This window comes from Leptodactylus fuscus, chromosome 5 (assembly GCF_031893055.1).
Source record: "Leptodactylus fuscus isolate aLepFus1 chromosome 5, aLepFus1.hap2, whole genome shotgun sequence".
In the NCBI taxonomy this organism is placed as follows: Eukaryota; Metazoa; Chordata; class Amphibia; order Anura; family Leptodactylidae; genus Leptodactylus; species Leptodactylus fuscus.
In genome coordinates, this window is record NC_134269.1 from 49,717,796 (window position 1) to 49,734,495 (window position 16,700).

The 16,700-nt window shown below is 41.9% G+C and overlaps 1 protein-coding gene across 2 annotated transcripts in view; it reads right to left on the bottom strand.

Annotated features, from left to right (window-relative positions):
* ADAMTS7 (ADAM metallopeptidase with thrombospondin type 1 motif 7) overlaps window positions 1-16,700 on the bottom strand; it is a 62,643-nt gene that overhangs the window by 30,895 nt on the left and 15,048 nt on the right. For both annotated transcript variants that reach the window (XM_075273128.1, XM_075273127.1), the window contains exons 4-11: window positions 16,434-16,639; window positions 15,566-15,649; window positions 15,128-15,252; window positions 14,759-14,908; window positions 14,441-14,584; window positions 7,647-7,791; window positions 7,341-7,433; window positions 6,963-7,108 (exon numbers count right to left, since the gene is read on the bottom strand). In XM_075273128.1, coding sequence (XP_075129229.1) covers window positions 6,963-7,108; window positions 7,341-7,433; window positions 7,647-7,791; window positions 14,441-14,584; window positions 14,759-14,908; window positions 15,128-15,252; window positions 15,566-15,649; window positions 16,434-16,639 — 1,093 coding nt within the window. The remainder of the gene's footprint in view (window positions 1-6,962; window positions 7,109-7,340; window positions 7,434-7,646; window positions 7,792-14,440; window positions 14,585-14,758; window positions 14,909-15,127; window positions 15,253-15,565; window positions 15,650-16,433; window positions 16,640-16,700) is intronic.

The following is a 16,700-nucleotide window of genomic DNA, read 5'->3' on the forward strand; positions in this document are numbered from 1 at the left end:
TGGGGTAAAAGCATAAATATAATATGGTGCACTAATCCTACTAACACCTGACAAAATAAAAGGCAATAAAATAACATATTAAGGTTGTAGAGCCTGTAAGTGAAGGTCTATCAGTGAGTCACATCATGGCTTTCATATCCTGGGAAGAGTTCACATTGGTGGAAACATAAATCCTATATTACAGATCTAATGCTATAATTGTCTGCAGATGTTCGGCCCTATAGTGTCTATACGTGGGATCATATTTTCAATGGCTTAAAATTACGGTTCTGACCAATGACTTGCAGTCCTTCATTTCCCATCATTGGGAGAAATAACAACCACTTCCTCTGGAGATTTTGTCTCATGTCACAGAATTCTCCATATATTACATGTATTTAAGGTCTTTGTATTATAGCAGTTGTTCATTAGTGTTTTGGGGGTTTTGATGAAACAGGATATTTCCTGACACTTATTACATTGCATTCTGAGGGGTTCCCATTGTAATTATCCCCTAGGCCACACACAACACAAGTCCTAGTGTTAAAGATATAGTTACAGCTTTTTGTGGCTGTTTATGCCTTAATTTTCATAATCATATTTTCTGCAAAGTATTTATTAACTATTTTTATCAGTATGAAGAAATGTTGTCATTATTTTTCCATTTGAAAAAAAAAAAAATATATATTTTGGTAAATTGGGAAAAAACTTACATCTTCATGTTGTGGTTTTCTTTAAATTGTAATTTTTTTTGTTTATGTCCCACATAGTTTTATGGGAATTTTTTAAGATTATATTTTTCCCTATAAAGAAGTCTATAGGGAAACTACTGAAAAAATAAACACCAGATCCACAACATGTTGTGTTTTAAAAGATGCAAAGGAAGTATAAAACAGCAGGAAATTTCCTGGAACCGCCATGTTTGTAGGGCATTGAAAAAAATAATATCTGGAAAGGTTTTTTTTTTTAAATGTAAAAAACAGCACAAAACCTTAGGGTGAGTTCACACGGAGTAAAGTGCCGCGTGATGTGGCATGTAGACGCGGCCGCAAAATCACGGGTGCAAAATAGCGCCGCGTATACGATCCCGGCTCCCATTGCAATCAAAAGCTCACGCGGCGTCTACGTGCCACATCACGTGGCACTTTACTCCATGTGAACTTAGTGTGCAACGACTTTTTATCTGACTTGTCACAACTGATAAAAAAAAAAAATAGCACCCCAACCCAACACAGACTCTGGCATGTAAAAACTGTTGTCACTTTAGCTGGTAGGAAAGTTAATGGCGGTGATCACAGCTATGACAAGTTTATCCAATAGGGCACATGCAGTCAGCAGTTCTGATAACACATGCCTATACTTTAGCCTAGCATGAACTTAGACACGTGCTAAAATGACGCCACTTTTAATAAATGAGGGCCATTGTCTTCATGTCATGGCCATTTTTGCAGAGACACATAACTGTTGGCGCGCATACTGTGCCAATGTTAGCAGCTAAGCAAGAAAACAAATGGAAAAAGTTAAGTGTTGGGACGAATGCATTCTACACAGAAGGATTACCATCACATTTATACACTGCTATCTAGAGCAACATTACACAAAATGCATAATATAAATGATAACCCACATAAAGCAAAGGCTAAACTGGAGAATGATTACATTAGGGTATTATTGAATACATTAGCAAGGACAGATTTGGCATTACTGGAGCCCCAACAAAATGATGTGTGGAGGCTTCCTAATATTGCCCTCTTACTGCCTCTCATACCGTATACTGTCCCCTTAGTGCCCCCATACACAGTATAATGGTATCTACAATACAGTAATGTCTGATTTAAAAAAAAAAACTTCTGGTCTGTATGTGGTCAGCAGGTAGTCCCCTGATCTCAGGGGAGTAACACTTGTATATTAGCATAGTTGCCCCCATTTCAGTCTTAAATCTTGGTCTGGCCCTAACACTGTATTTAGATCGGATTTTCATAAACTCTGGCAGAGTTTCTTAATATATTTCCAATCAATGATAACCCTTTCTATGAACAGTGTGAATATTAGAGCAGGGCAGATGTAGCAAGATGGTCAGGAGAACACAATCCATGTTTGCACCCTGCCTAAACTCTGCTCAAGGGACGTTAGGCCCCTTTCCCTGAAATGCTGCTTTAGAACAGCAGGACAATATGTGATACGCATTACAACTGGAGGACGACCTATGAGCTAGTAAACTGGGCAATTTTTAATAAATAGCAGACTTTCTGATTGAGGTGCTGTTACAGTTCTGATATAATACCCATGCCTGGTTGCTTTCATTGTGCGGAGGCCACCACAGACTTTATATCCCGGCCAAGGGGTCTTTGGCTGACTTATTTCCTTTGATGTCTTGGACTGTGCTATCAGTACAGGGGCAAAAATCTACCTTTGCTTTATGTTAAAAAAAAAAAAAAGTAAAGTTCCAAGTATATTGAGGAAAAGCATCTGTTGTATAAATCAGGCAATTGATGGATGGTCCATTGCCAACATCTGTTTTTCCCTGTTATCAAAGACAGCTTCAGGGCTCAATGTGAAGCATGCATCCTCTCCAGTCATTTTTATACTCTCTGCCATCTGAACATCTGCAAAGCCTCATTTCTTGCAAGACTACTGCTTCCGTGAAGGGGTCAGTACTCCCATGTGCGTATGAGGGATCCTCACTGAGTCTATTCTGGTCTACTTCCCTGCATGTATTAACAAGAATTAAGCCCACACCTTCTCAGATTTCTATAGATGATCATATTATACTACATTTCTCCCATGATGAGTTTCCTTGTAAATATTAGGAGAGTTCGATGTTGTAGGTCGAGTGCTGTGAAGACTATTCAGCTATAAATAATTCTACATCTGTCATCTTTCTGGTGACACTTCATTCAAAGCCGAATATTGAAGACAACCAACAGATTTTATTAAACAAATGGCTTCACTATTTCCTTTAGTCCTTACTTGAAATTCCCTGACCCCAATTCGAAATCTATAAAAAAGACCATCACCTCCTATGTGTCACTGATAATACTGGAGTCATCTGATGTGGCGGAGGGGGGTCTTTGAGTCCATACAGGCACTAGGATATGATCGTGCAAATCCACAATTCTCCGTTTTCTTGCCAATTGCCCACAGAATGCAATTTTTACACTAGACACAAACCCCTCTCTAATATCCAGGTACCAATCCCAACACAATGTCTGCTCTGCACAAAGGAGATTCCCATATGCTACCTTTTCCAAGGCTGTCTGGATGGCGGCCTAGGAAATATTACAACTAATAAGCATTGCAGTTGTCATTTATAATATTGTATTGTCTATGTTGCCTGCAAAACACTTATGCCAGTGCCGCTTTGTTGTCACATAGCCTTTCGCACTACAGGCTTCAGCTATGGCGATATAATCTGAAATAATATACAGGGTGGCCATAATATAACCTCAGGTGTTTGGAGTCGTGTACAGGCTGACCCAATGGATGGAATTTTCTGAAAATTTGTATGTGTGCTAATCAAGGCATGGGGAAATGGACGGCATGAAAAAAAAATAAAATAAAATTTAATACGAAAACTCCCCAACAGGGGACAATGTGGCGCTGTACAGTGAGCGCGCAGCGCAAAACCCGTCTGTCGATACTTGGGGATGTCCCATTTGGACCACTGACTAGCATGACTGTTCAATGTGGCCGCCATCATGCATGGTGAGCATGGTTATCGTATGCAGAACGTGCTCAACGCTTGCGTGTAACGTCTCTGGTGAGATGCTGCGCACATCCAATGTGATGCGGTCTTTGAGGTCAGGCAAGGTTTCAACATTCCCCAGATAAACACGCTCCTTCAAGTGTCCCCACAACCAGAAATCACAAGAAGTGAGATCCGGACAGCGCGGTGGCCACGCTGTAGGGAATGAGCGGCTCAAAATCCTGTCATCGGGAAAATGTGCACAAAGAGAGTTCTTCACAGGATTTGTGATGTGAGGAGGGGCTCCATCCTGCATGAAGGTGATCGTCTGCGGACACTGCCGCTGTTGGAGTTGGGGAATGACCACTGTTTCCAGCATTGTCCGGTACCTCGCTGCTGTGACGGAACAGGTGGCAACCCCAGTTGGGCCCAAATCTTCGAAAAAGAACGGTCCGATCATGAACAATGAGGTGAACCCATACCAAACGGTGACCTTGGGCGAATGCAATGGAACCCCCACGAACGCACGCATGTTTTCGGTGGCCCAGTTCTGTGTGTTGACCGATCCATTCAGGTAAAAATGCGGTTTGTCACTCCACAGGATATTCCATGGCCAATTGGTATCACATTAATCAACATTAACCCCTTCCCGCCGATGGCATTTTTTGATTTTCGTTTTTCGTTTTTGACTCCCCCCCTTCTAAACCCCATAACTTTTTTATTTCTCCGCTCCCAGAGCCATATGAGGTCTTAATTTTTGCGGGACAAATTTTTCTTCATGATGCTACCATTAATTATTCTATATAATGTACTGGGAAGCAGGAAAAAAATTCAGAATGGGGTGGATTTGAAGAAAAAATGCATTTCTGCGACTTTCTTACGGGCTTTGGTTTTACGGCGTTCACTGTGCAGCCAAAATGACATGTCCCCTATATTGTGTGTTTCGGTACGGTTCCAGGGATACCAAATTTAAATTTTTATATTTTGACCCCTAAAAAACATTCCAAAACTGTGTTAAAAAATTTTTTTTCTAAAAGTCGCCATATTCCGACGACTGTAATTTTTTTATACGTAAGTGTACGGGGATGCATAGGGCGTCTTTTTTTGCGGGGCCTGGTGTACTTTTTAGTTCTACCATTTTCGGGAAATGTTATTGCTTTGATCACTTTTTATTCAAATTTTTATCAGAATCAAAACAGTGAAAAAACGGCGGTTTGGCACTTTCGACTATTTTTCCCGCTACGGCGTTTACCGAACAGGAAAAATATTTTTATAGATTTGTAGAGCGGGCAATTTCGGACGCGGGGATACCTAACATGTATGTGTTTCACAGTTTTTAACTACTTTTATATGTGTTCTAGGGAAAGGGGGGTGATTTGAACTTTTAATTCTTTTTATATTTTTTTATATTTTTTTTAACTTTTTTTTTAAAATTTTTTTTTGCATTTATTAGACCCCCTAGGGGTGTTGAACCCCAGGGGGTCTGATCACTAATGCAATGCATTACAATGCTAATGCATTGCAAAAAAGCATCCTTTCTTTTGCAGGCTGCATAGACCAGCCTGCAAAAGAGAGGATTTGCAGACAAGCCTGGGAGCCTGTACAAGGCTCCCGGCTGTCATGGCAACGGGACGTCAGCCCTGGAGCATTCTCCTGGAGCCGGTGACCCCGGCCAAAATGGCGGCGGCGCCGCCGGAAAATGGCGCCTCCGATGCCTTTGACCGCGGCGCCGAAGGGGTTAATGCCTCTGATCGGTCCGGGGCCCGATCGGAGGCATTAGAGCCGGTTGTCTACTGCTTAAAGCAGTAGACACCCGGCGGCTATGGCGGCCGCCCGGCTCCTGGGCGGTCGCCATAGTTACAGACCCGATATGCGCCATACTATTACGGTTTTTTTCATGGCGCCCGTTTCCCCATGCCTTGATTAGCACACATACAAATTTTCAGGCAATTCCGTCCATTGGGTCAGCCTGCACACGACTCCAAACACCTGAGGTTATATTATGGCCACCCTGTACTTTACTCTTTATAAAATGATATACAGCCCGAAATTCCCCAAATTGTTCTTGCTTTAATAATTACTATTTTCTAAAATGATGATTTCCAGAAACTTTCCATTCTGCTTCTTTACAATTGTTTTCTATGTCAACCCACCATTGATATCTAGATGAATTCACCAACTGATACTTTGATCCTCTATGGGAAAAACACATGTTCTCAAGAATAAAATAAGGAACAATGCAGATAGCAGGCCAAGCCTCAAGAGCTTGCCATCAATAGATGAAAGTCAAGATGGATGTTCCTTCTTCACCTCTGATCTAACCACTAGCTTGCCAGCGTCCACTCTTTACTATTCAGTATTATAGAGTTATCATAAAAATTCGCAAGAAATTCTGTCAAGATGCAAAAAGAATCCATTTCATATACGAATAAACCATCTGTTAAAATTCTGCCAACTTGTGCCAAAAACGGTAAGCACAAAAAACAAGTGTTATATTATTTGCTGACAAGTCCACCCACCAACAGGAACTACTAAGTTCCAGCTGACACCAGCAAGTACATGAGACAGGGCAAAAGGCATTATATAGATCACATATACCTATAACTGATAAAACACATACACATCATACAGCAAATCACAACTATTAGCATTCAATGCAACACTTACCCCTCGTTCACATCTGCGTTTGGTAATCCATTCGGGGAGTCCGCATGGGGACCCCTCACCCCCCCCCCCCCCCCGAATGTACTTCGTTATCAATTTTCATGTCCGCATGATTTGTTTGGGCAGCACGCGGAGAGCACATGCACTCCATTGTAGTCTATAGGGTAGGTGTGCTTTCACTGCTCACCTCTTGCCAATGCGTTTGGTCCCCATGTGGACTTCACGAACAGATTACCAAATGCAGATGTGAATGAGGGGTAGCATTAAGGTAGCTGCATGGTGGAGATCCTCAAATAGAGGATCTGGTGCTGACAACCACTTATGTACCTCATTAATAACAGGTCGGTTGTCACAATTATAAGCAAATGACGCAATTGTCACCGCAGCACAATCTAATTGGTTCTTCGTTTTAATATGACATGGTTCCAAAAGCAAACTATCTTTAGTTTATGATTTAGTAGTAGCATCATAAACTAAAGATGGATTTTTGTTATTCAGACAAGTTGGGTTTTAAAGCTTGTGTGATCTTATCCTAAGAACTGCTCAGGTACATATACTTTAGTCACATCTATCGCTCTCATTATCCTTAATAACAATAACAGAGATGAAACGTGATAATGACGTGTTTACATACGATGGATTACTGCAGTGCCGCTCCGCATTCTGTATACCAGCTCCACAGCTTCTCGTACAGGATGACCATGAGCTCCAGGATCCCCAAACTCCATCCACAGCAGCTGGGCGTTGTCCAACTGGGATACACTCGCCGCCAAAGCACCACTGCCAATCAGACAGATATAGATGTATCAAAACATATACTATATTACTTACTGTATAATATAAGGATATATGTTTTTGTACCGTGCTCGCCAGTGGGTAGGAAATATAAAAAAAAAAACAACTTGAGTCTTCAGTAGTTGATACCTTTTTAAATGGCTAAATAATAATGATGACAGATTATAATTGTGAAATTCTGCGAACCCGTGTCTGATTCTATATATCTACTTCATACCTTGTTATGACCGCAGGTGGTTCCATCCACAGCAGCATCCAGCTTAGAGTGACACGTGGTTCCCACCGAGCACCAGAGTGAGTTACATACGTTCTGCGGAGTACAGACAATACACATGAAATGGCTTAGAACTGGAAATCAAAGATCATTGAAAGGTGGTTCTAATAAGTTATATTGAGAGGTACTGCACCACCTACAGCTTACCCTATCTCCTATCTGGTAAGGAGTGGCAATGCTGATAATTCATCAGATATATATATTATATACCCACATAACAATTCCCCAGCTGACCATGGACCTGCTTACATCAAGGTCTTTGCAGAAGGTGGAAGTAGTTCCATATTGTAATCGGCACTGATGTCCAACATCGTACAGGACTCCTGGGGGCACAGAAGGAAAATCCAGCAACTCTTTACTAGGTGGATCATCCAAGCAAAGACCCCATCCACGGCTATAGAAATAAATTGAAAAAGACACAAAGGACATTACAGAAGACATCAATACAGTAAATACAGGATAATGTCATATTTAGTGACTATATATATATTATATATATATATATAGTGCAGATCTCATAATATATAGAGCACTGTTCAGCCTGGCTATGGAGCGTTGCTTCTCAACTCCGATCCTCTATTACGTCCAACAGGTCAAGTTTAAAGAAACGCTAAACCAAAAGATGAATGATAAAAGTGAACAGAAAATATGCTTGTTTTCAGAATTTATGATTTTTTTTGTTACATTTACCGTGTCACTAGCTATATTTAATATAAAAGGACTGTATCATGCAATTTTCACATTGACCATTAAAACCTAATAATAGACAGCTACTTGCCAATTCCGTTGGGGTTTTCTTTGTAGCAGTGACCTCAATTATATCCCAGACAAGACAGACAGGGTTACAATAGAAGTTGACATCTATCTACTCCCCTCTAGAGCATATCTATAAAACTGTACCATAAACCTTAGTAAGTTGACTCAATTCTATTGCTGCCTATGATCATGAGGCTGCTGTAAAGCATATCACTCAATGATGTTAATAGAGCAGAGGAGAAGCTCAGACAAAATGGCCGCCCCATAATCATGTACAAAAAATGGAATTTAAAAATCTACAGCCTGGAAAATATAAAAATTAGTAGAAAGAATGGTTTAATAAATATACAGTTATTTTAAGGACTGAATTTGAGAAACGCAGCAATAGTAAATGCCTAATAATAACTCGTGGCCTCATGGGTTTTTTTTGCCTTACCCTGCATCAACACTGTAGGGGACTGTAGGGTTGGACTTGATGGGCTAATGTCTTTATCCAACCTCATCTACTATGTAACTATGTGGTCTCTAGTTATAAGAACATGAAATATCAGATCTGTGGGCCGCTAGATGGTGTTTCCCAACTTTAGTCTTCAGCCTTATGCCCATAGACCTAATATCCGTAAAAACCAGCCATGTCTGTCCGTGCAAGTCAACAGATGGCACTTATTCACACGGCAGTGAATAATGGCCATGCAACGGAATTAATGAAACGGCCATCACATGCCATGACATGGGTCTATTCACATGCCACTAAGCATGTCCGTTTTGATGGACAAAGATGGCAAGTATTTTGATGACCGTGAAAAACAGGCAAATTAATACAGACATTGTATTCAATGTATTGCCAAATGGCCATGTGACAAATAAGCCCTTCCTGTGTCTCCACCAGATGATATTTCCAAGATTTCCATAGTATTACACAGGTAATATTGTTATTGACAGTGCCTTGGTGTTCTCTCTATGGGATATCCTAACATCATGACCTCTCGGGGGTCATTTGGATGCTCATCTATGGCCTAGGAGTCCAGGGGGCGGTCTTAGTCAGTGTATAAAGTGAAATGTTCAATAACTATTTTAATACATGTATAATTTATATCTATAAACCAGAAAAATAATACACTAGAGACACAACACAATAGTCAGGGTCAGAAAATATTTGGAACAAATGATCAACAAGCCTATGGGAATAAAGAGTGATGAAGAAGGCGGGCGGCGGAGGATTAACCCCTCACTATCTTGACACAGATTGCGTGTCCTATCATGGTGATCTTTATTTTTCCAGGCCATACTTCACAGCTATCTCTGATGGTGATGTGGCAGGAAGTGGCCGATCTTCTTGTTTGTGTTTGGAAACTTTGGAGGAAGCAAGTAAGGGGGAGGCAAAGTGCGGAGAAGCAGGGGCAGCTATTGTCCAGCCGCTTTCAGGGGTGCGTAGGCTGTTACATTACAGATTTATACTCTTGTAAATAAAGTCAGATAACATTATAAAGCGTATGGCTGCAAATCATCAGAAAACAAGCTGAATGCTATTTGTTCATATCCAGAAACATGTGCAGCTGTGAATGTGCGAATAAGCATATATCCTCACATAGGGTCACAACTGCTTGCTGAACAGGCACTTTTATATATTTATAGTGTGTGCTGAGTCTGGAAGGGTTTCTGTATACATGCTGAACTTGAGAACATTATGATCTCAACGTCACCAATGAAAGTGACATTTGTAAAGGGGAGAAAAGGACAATGGGTGGTATTGCATGTAGTCATTGAGTTTGGATAACACCATGTCATATTATAGATCTCCTTGGCAAGAACATATTGCATTGGTCCTAGTGATCAGATTTGGGTGACTATTGGATATTTAAGGCATAGCTTGTGGACATCTATAAAATGGTCACTAACTTTTCAGACAATTTATACTCAGTTCATAGAATACTCCATTCTGAACATTACCGCAAATCACTTTCATTAAAAAAAATCTGATGTTTTCCACCCAAAATCTGTTTTGAAAGTCTTACCACTAGGAGGCTCCTGTCTTTTAATCTGCTGTACACTACCTGTTATTAAGTAAAATACGTCCTTATCAGCAGAGGCCGCAGAGACGAGAATGTAAGAAATGGATGAGTCCAGCAGCTCCCTCACAAGCATAATCTCTGCATGAGCACCTATATCCTCCCGGGTCTGTGCACTGCTCTCTGTATCTACTCACTGTCCTCTCTTAGCTGGACCCAGTGTGGTATGTTTATCCGTGTCTGTGATAACCCAGGGCAGAGAAAATACATGCAAATAAGTTAACCCTTCAAATTCAGCATGATTATGAGAGGAGACAGTTGCTTGTGAAAACATTAGCTGTGTACGACCAAAGGCAATATTTAGTATATACAATGTCTATATAAGATCTGTCCAGATAGAGCCATAACTAGCATGAAAATATACATTGACAACTGGATGAGGCTTTGTGCCAACTCCTGAGCCTCATGGGAAGTATTTCTCAGTAACACCTAATGCCAGAGGTCCATATTTGCTGCCCAAATACTCTGAGTGAACTGCAGATCAACATACAAGCAAAATAATGTGATTATCGCCAGAAAAAAAAAAGAATAAAAAAAATACTTTTGAGGAGTCAGACACAGTGATGTCCTCAGGAAAATTCTGCATTATTTATAGGATTTATCAGAAACTCAGGTACCCTTAAAAGGGAGTCTATCAGCAGGTAAATCCGTACCAGACTAACAACAGTACCCTGTAGGACGACGTCTACACTTTCCAAAGATGTCTTTCTTATTCTGCATTGCAGCTCCATTTTCGTGAAAATCAGTGTTTTATTCTTATGCAAACTAGCTGAAAAGGGCTTTAGGGGAGTTTCTCCTCTTGCTGGGGCTTTACTCTCTGCTTCACCCTAGGGCAGGGGTGCCCAATACGTCGATCGCAATCTACCGGTCGATCGCAAAGGACGTATGGGCCAATCACGGGATGCAGCCAGGGATCCCAGGTGTATGCTTTATTCACAGTGCAGGCTGAGAGTCGACTCTCAGCCTGTGCTGTGAACAAGAACTCCGGACACTTGCAGGCCGGGCAGCAGCAGCACCGGGGGATGACATGCTCCCTGCTCTTAGGGATGGAGGGAGCCGGGGTGCTGCTTGTTCACAGCGCAGGCTGAGAGTCATCTCTGGACACTGGCAGGCGGAGCTGCCGCAGCCCCAGCCTGCCAGTGTCCAGAGATAACTCTCAGCCTGCGCTGTGAACAAGCAGACACCAGGGATCCCTGGGAGGCCACAGAATGCTGCTGTCTCCTGCTCTCACGCTCCGCCCAACCCCGCCCACAAGCCCCACCCTGCCCACAGACACTCCCCACCCACAGGCCCGCCCTGGCCCCGCCCACAAGAAGTGGGTAGTAGATCTTTTGCCTTGGTCAGTTTATAAAGTAGCTCACATGCTGAAAAAGTGTGAGCACCCCTGCCCTAGGGAGTTCAGTCTGACACCCAGCTCTGCCCTCCCCACCATTGATTGGGTGACACATCTTCCCCACTGTCCACACTTTCTGCAGATAGGAGCAGTTATTCGGAGCAGAGAGAAAAATGAAACTGGGCAGGAATCAGAGGAGTGGCTCCCATTATGGGATGCAAAGAGGTGGAAGCATTGAAATGTCTTCTATAACATGTTCTAATAGGGTACATAACAATAGCTTTCGAATGATACTCTGTAGTAACAAGAGCAGCTGTATACAGTAGCAATTTTGGGCAAATGTCAGTAATAGAACTGTCCTGCATCATGTTACCCCTACTGTCGTGTCTCTGTTTTTTAGCAAATTCACCAGATGTTTCAAATTTGCCTCTAGCAAATTCAGAATTGATATTTACTACAGAATCAATGGGGCTAATCCATGACGGGCCAATCTGCCAGACCTGCAGGAATAAATAGAACACGACTTCTTCTTGCCTTTTATTTTTCCAGTGGTGTTCACAAAATTCTGTGCAGATTTTTTTGATGTATATGAACAGTGTTACAAAAAAAATTGATTTCTGCACTGAATTTGTGCTGAAATTGTTATCAAAGCTTAAATATGTGATCACAGCCTGAGGATGCATTTAGCCATAGGACAAATAATGCATCTACACTGAGCCCTATGGTAGTGCGGGTATCCTCAATTGACCTGGATCAAGCGGGACAATCCCACATTTTAGGTGCTCTCCTGTTGTTCTGGGCAACAGTGATTTCAACTGTATCTGCACAAATGGCGATTTTCCTGGATGATATGTAATCATATATAATTATTTCTAATAATTAGCAGGTATATATGTATAACAATTATTAGATATCTATATAAATTATGGTCAATTAGACAGAAATTATGTAGATCGTAACTCAATATCTTATATAAACTAATAAATGAATATGACTCTTCACTTTCTGTGTTTAGCTCTGTTACACAGAAGGCATCAGTAACCTTGTCAGTTAAATATTACACATATAGGAGACCCCTGACATGTAACTAATGAACCACATGACCTACATACCACTAAGAATACTGTGCATTGATGCGTGAAGCCATACAAGAGAGCCGTAGAAGAAATGATTAACCTTCATACTACAGACCTACATGTTGGCACGTACGGTAAAAATATATTCTGACTGTATGCGCTAAACCAGTGACTCCTGGGAACCTTTGAAACTCGAATGAATTCTTTGACAAAAAAAATTTAACTGCAATGTGCAAGGGAACATGGTAGCAAGTGCTATACACTTGTAACACAAATTTACCAACTTTAGTTAGTTGAAAATTGGGAGGTTCCGTGCAATGAGGTGTGTGTCACACCCCTTTTGGAAGCATAACATACCCCTTTTTGAGAAAAAGGCAAGAATTTTGCCAACCACGTCCTTATTTTCGTGATGTGACCAGCACATAAAATACTGATGTCATATATAATATGACCATGAGCCCGGGAGATGCAGGAGCCTTCCGCCAGGTCTTGGAACAAACTCTCCGAAGCCGCTACACGTAAATGTCAACTCTGTCACCCTGTGCATCAGTTCTAGATTAAGCTGGGCAAAGCCGTAACTTGAAGCTCCTGGCCCCAATGCAAAATCTGTATTGGGGCCTTAAACTACCTAATAGAATAGTCTCAGAGGTAGCTTTGGGGCCCCTTAGGGTCCAGGGCCTGGTAGCAACGGGTACCGCTACACCCCTGAAATTGTTAAATATACAACCCACTTTATTATGTGGACACGTAGGCTGCCTGTGATGCCATATGTTGAATGTAGTGCAGCAAGTGTACTGTGCTGTGTGCCACTCTCGCAGTAAGGTAGGAAGGACTCATAGCACAGATCCCCACTGGGAGTTTCAGCTGCTCCCCTGTAGGTTAGTCCAAGCTAATGCATACCTCCAAACCGTCCTAGATTCTGCGGGACAGTCCTGGATTCCAGGTCCTGTCCCGCAGTCCTGGTCGGTGGGGGTTTTGTCCCAGTATTAACTCATCTGCCTCTGTAGAAGAAGCAGATGAGATGAATAAGGTGGTAAAGCAAGAGATGTCCGCGGACAGCCCTTGCCTCACCACTGTTACCTATGCTCCGGCCCATCACTGCACATCACGCCTGCAGCTCCCTGAACACTCTAGGAGAAGAGACAGAGCAGAAAGGGAGCAAGAACAGGTGAGTATCAGTGATTTTATTATATTAAACTTTGGGGGGACATTAGACTAGGGCAGAGATAAAAGAGGGCATTAAGCTGGTGGAAGATGAAAAGGGCAGTTAAACTGAGGGCAGATGAAAGGGGGCATTAAGTTGGTGGCAGATGAATGGGAACATTAAACTGGGGAAAGATGAAGGGGGGCACATTAAACTGTGGACAGATTGAGGGGGGGAAATTAAACTGGGGAAAATGGAGGAGGATATTAAACCATGGGGGTAGCTGTAGGGGGACATGTCTGCCTCTAATTGTCCCCCTCCAGTTGCCCCAGTTCAATGTCCCCCTCTATTTGCCCCGAGTTTAAACTGGGGCAGGAGGAGAGGGATTTCATACTGTGGTGCAATTGGAGGGGAACATTATAATGTGGTAGGATATAATTTTCGGGTGACTGTAGGAGTATTATACCATGTGGGGGCACAAAGAAAAATGGGTGAGAATGGGCGGAGTCAAAGTTGAGATGGGCAGAGCTTAATTTGCTGTGGCGGGCATATTTTGTCCCTCTTTCTGTCCTTTGAAAGTTGGGAGGTATGCTTATGTACAGCAAATAACACAAAATGAAGCTATGGAGCAGCGTTCAAGTAAGGGGAAGGTTTCTGAAACTTACTCCAAGAAGCGAGTGATGTAGTCTCTGCTGCAGCGTGACCATGTAAGTGGGGATGTGTCGTACAGTAGTTGTGGTGACATGATGTGAGGTCTCTTTCCTTTGGGTTCACAGTCATTCCCAACGCCATCATGTTGTACCCCGAAACTAGGTCACAGAAAGATAAAAGTTATTCTAGGTGGCTGAGCTAAGAAAATAAAAAGATGCAGCTTATAGATTTTATGTACAGATCCACACAACTAAAATGTTTTTAACAAATGCAACCATTCCTGGGATGTCTAATGTATGTCTTTGCCATCAAGTATCTAAACCAGATTTTACCTGTGTCCTAATTCATGTGTGACAGTAAAGGCCGTCGGCAGACCTGTGTCTTCATTTATGTTACAACTGCGGTGTGGTTGGCACATTCCAGACACGTGGGAAAGACCTAGAGTTTCACATGGGCGGTTCATGGAAGCACAGATGTCTCTTCTGCAATAAAAAAATCAAAAATGTAGTAATCCTTAGGTAAGGATGTATGTATGCTGTGTACATGTGTACTGTGTGCGTATATACATGGTATATAGGTCTAGGCATGAACGCTTTGCGAGTTAGGTGGCCAGCAGGATAATCTAGATGACGTCACCCTGATGGTTACTGTCTAGTGTTTGTAAAGTGGAGTAATGTGGCCTTAATGGTCCTTCCATTAACCTGGTAAGAAGAACAGCAACATCATGATGTAAAGGATGCTCTTCACTTTTCATGTTCATGGCCTTCTGCCACTTGCAAAAGCTGCGCAGAGAGTTGTCAGCATGGTGTGAAACTTTCAGGTCCTCCTTAAAGATGAGACCACAACATATTAACAACATGAAGACCAGCCAAGCTCTCGTTCTCGACTCTACTTCGCCTCTATCAAAAAGATACCAGTCCACCCTTAGTGAGCCTACAGGTTTCTCTATGTAATCTCAAACATTCAGGGCACTCGGTCTTCATCTCATTCCCTCAGTCATACTTCTTTTTACCCTTCCATCCTACACGTCCTTACAACTACTCGACTACTCTAAACTCTCTGATGTTTACCTCCCTTTATTCTCTTGTTCCACAGCCCCAAAGGTGCTTGCATGTCAATAGGTTGCCTCTCCTTGTTACCTCATCGCTCTCCAGTAGGATCAGACGTACAACAACGATGTTTATCCTGTTCCCAATGCTAGCATCATGGAAAAGGCCAGCTACCTATTAGAAAGAAATCAGTAAGAGGATATACATGTAAGATATAGGAAAAGCAAGGCGTATGAAATGAGGAATGGGTGTCAAAACTGTGAGATATAGTGAAACCTCTTGAGCAACCACCAAAGATTGCATTTGACTAAGGCCTCACATTGTGGAAACACAGCTTTTTTTTTGTTGCAGATTTTGTTGCGTTTTTTTGAGCCAAAGCCAGAAGTGAATTGAGCAGAAGGCAGAAGCATAAGTACTTTTTATATATTTTCCATTCCTTTTGTAAACGAATCCTGGCTGTGGCTCAAAAAAACGCTGCAAAAGCTGCAACAAAAAAAAGCTGCATTTCCGCAACATGGACCTTAGCCTTTCACTTGAACCCAGAATTTTAAACCAATAGATAGATAGATCAGGGTCACTTGAACTGAAAAATGTTTTCACCTTGAGAATTAGCGCCCCCATTGGCAAGATATCACTGTTATCAATATACAAATTTGGGGCAACTAGGGTGTTGAACTTGCTTTAAAGAGGCAAACAGCAACATCTGCATTGATCCAAAGAGCCATAAACAATGACATCTTGGCCATGGAGGCCGCCATTTACAAGATGAAAACACCCTAACCTATTTATCTATGGAGCTGGGATGATATGCTCGAACTACCTATAAAGGATGATCTTTTATGATATCACTGAAAATCTGGTTGGGATAAAGAGGTGAAATTCGCAAAGAGGTGGTGCTTTGTAGAGGTTTTACTGTATATTGCAAAAGTAATATAAATATATATTCACTCATCCTCACCATATTCATAATGGTTAGTACATAGTTCTCTACGCTGTTCTTTCCATGATATTCCACCATCTTGGAGTCAGCCACAACTAGGGTTTCCACCCATTTTTCCTTGCTAATGGATCGTCGAGATATAAGTCTCTCTCGTCTCTCTCGGGCCTCTGACTGTTCCCAACGTTCTCTTCTCCTTTCCCACTTAACATGGGCGTCTGGATTCTCTATCAAAACATAGTTTTCAGGTATCACATCATTAGATAGTAAAAGAATAATGGGAACTAA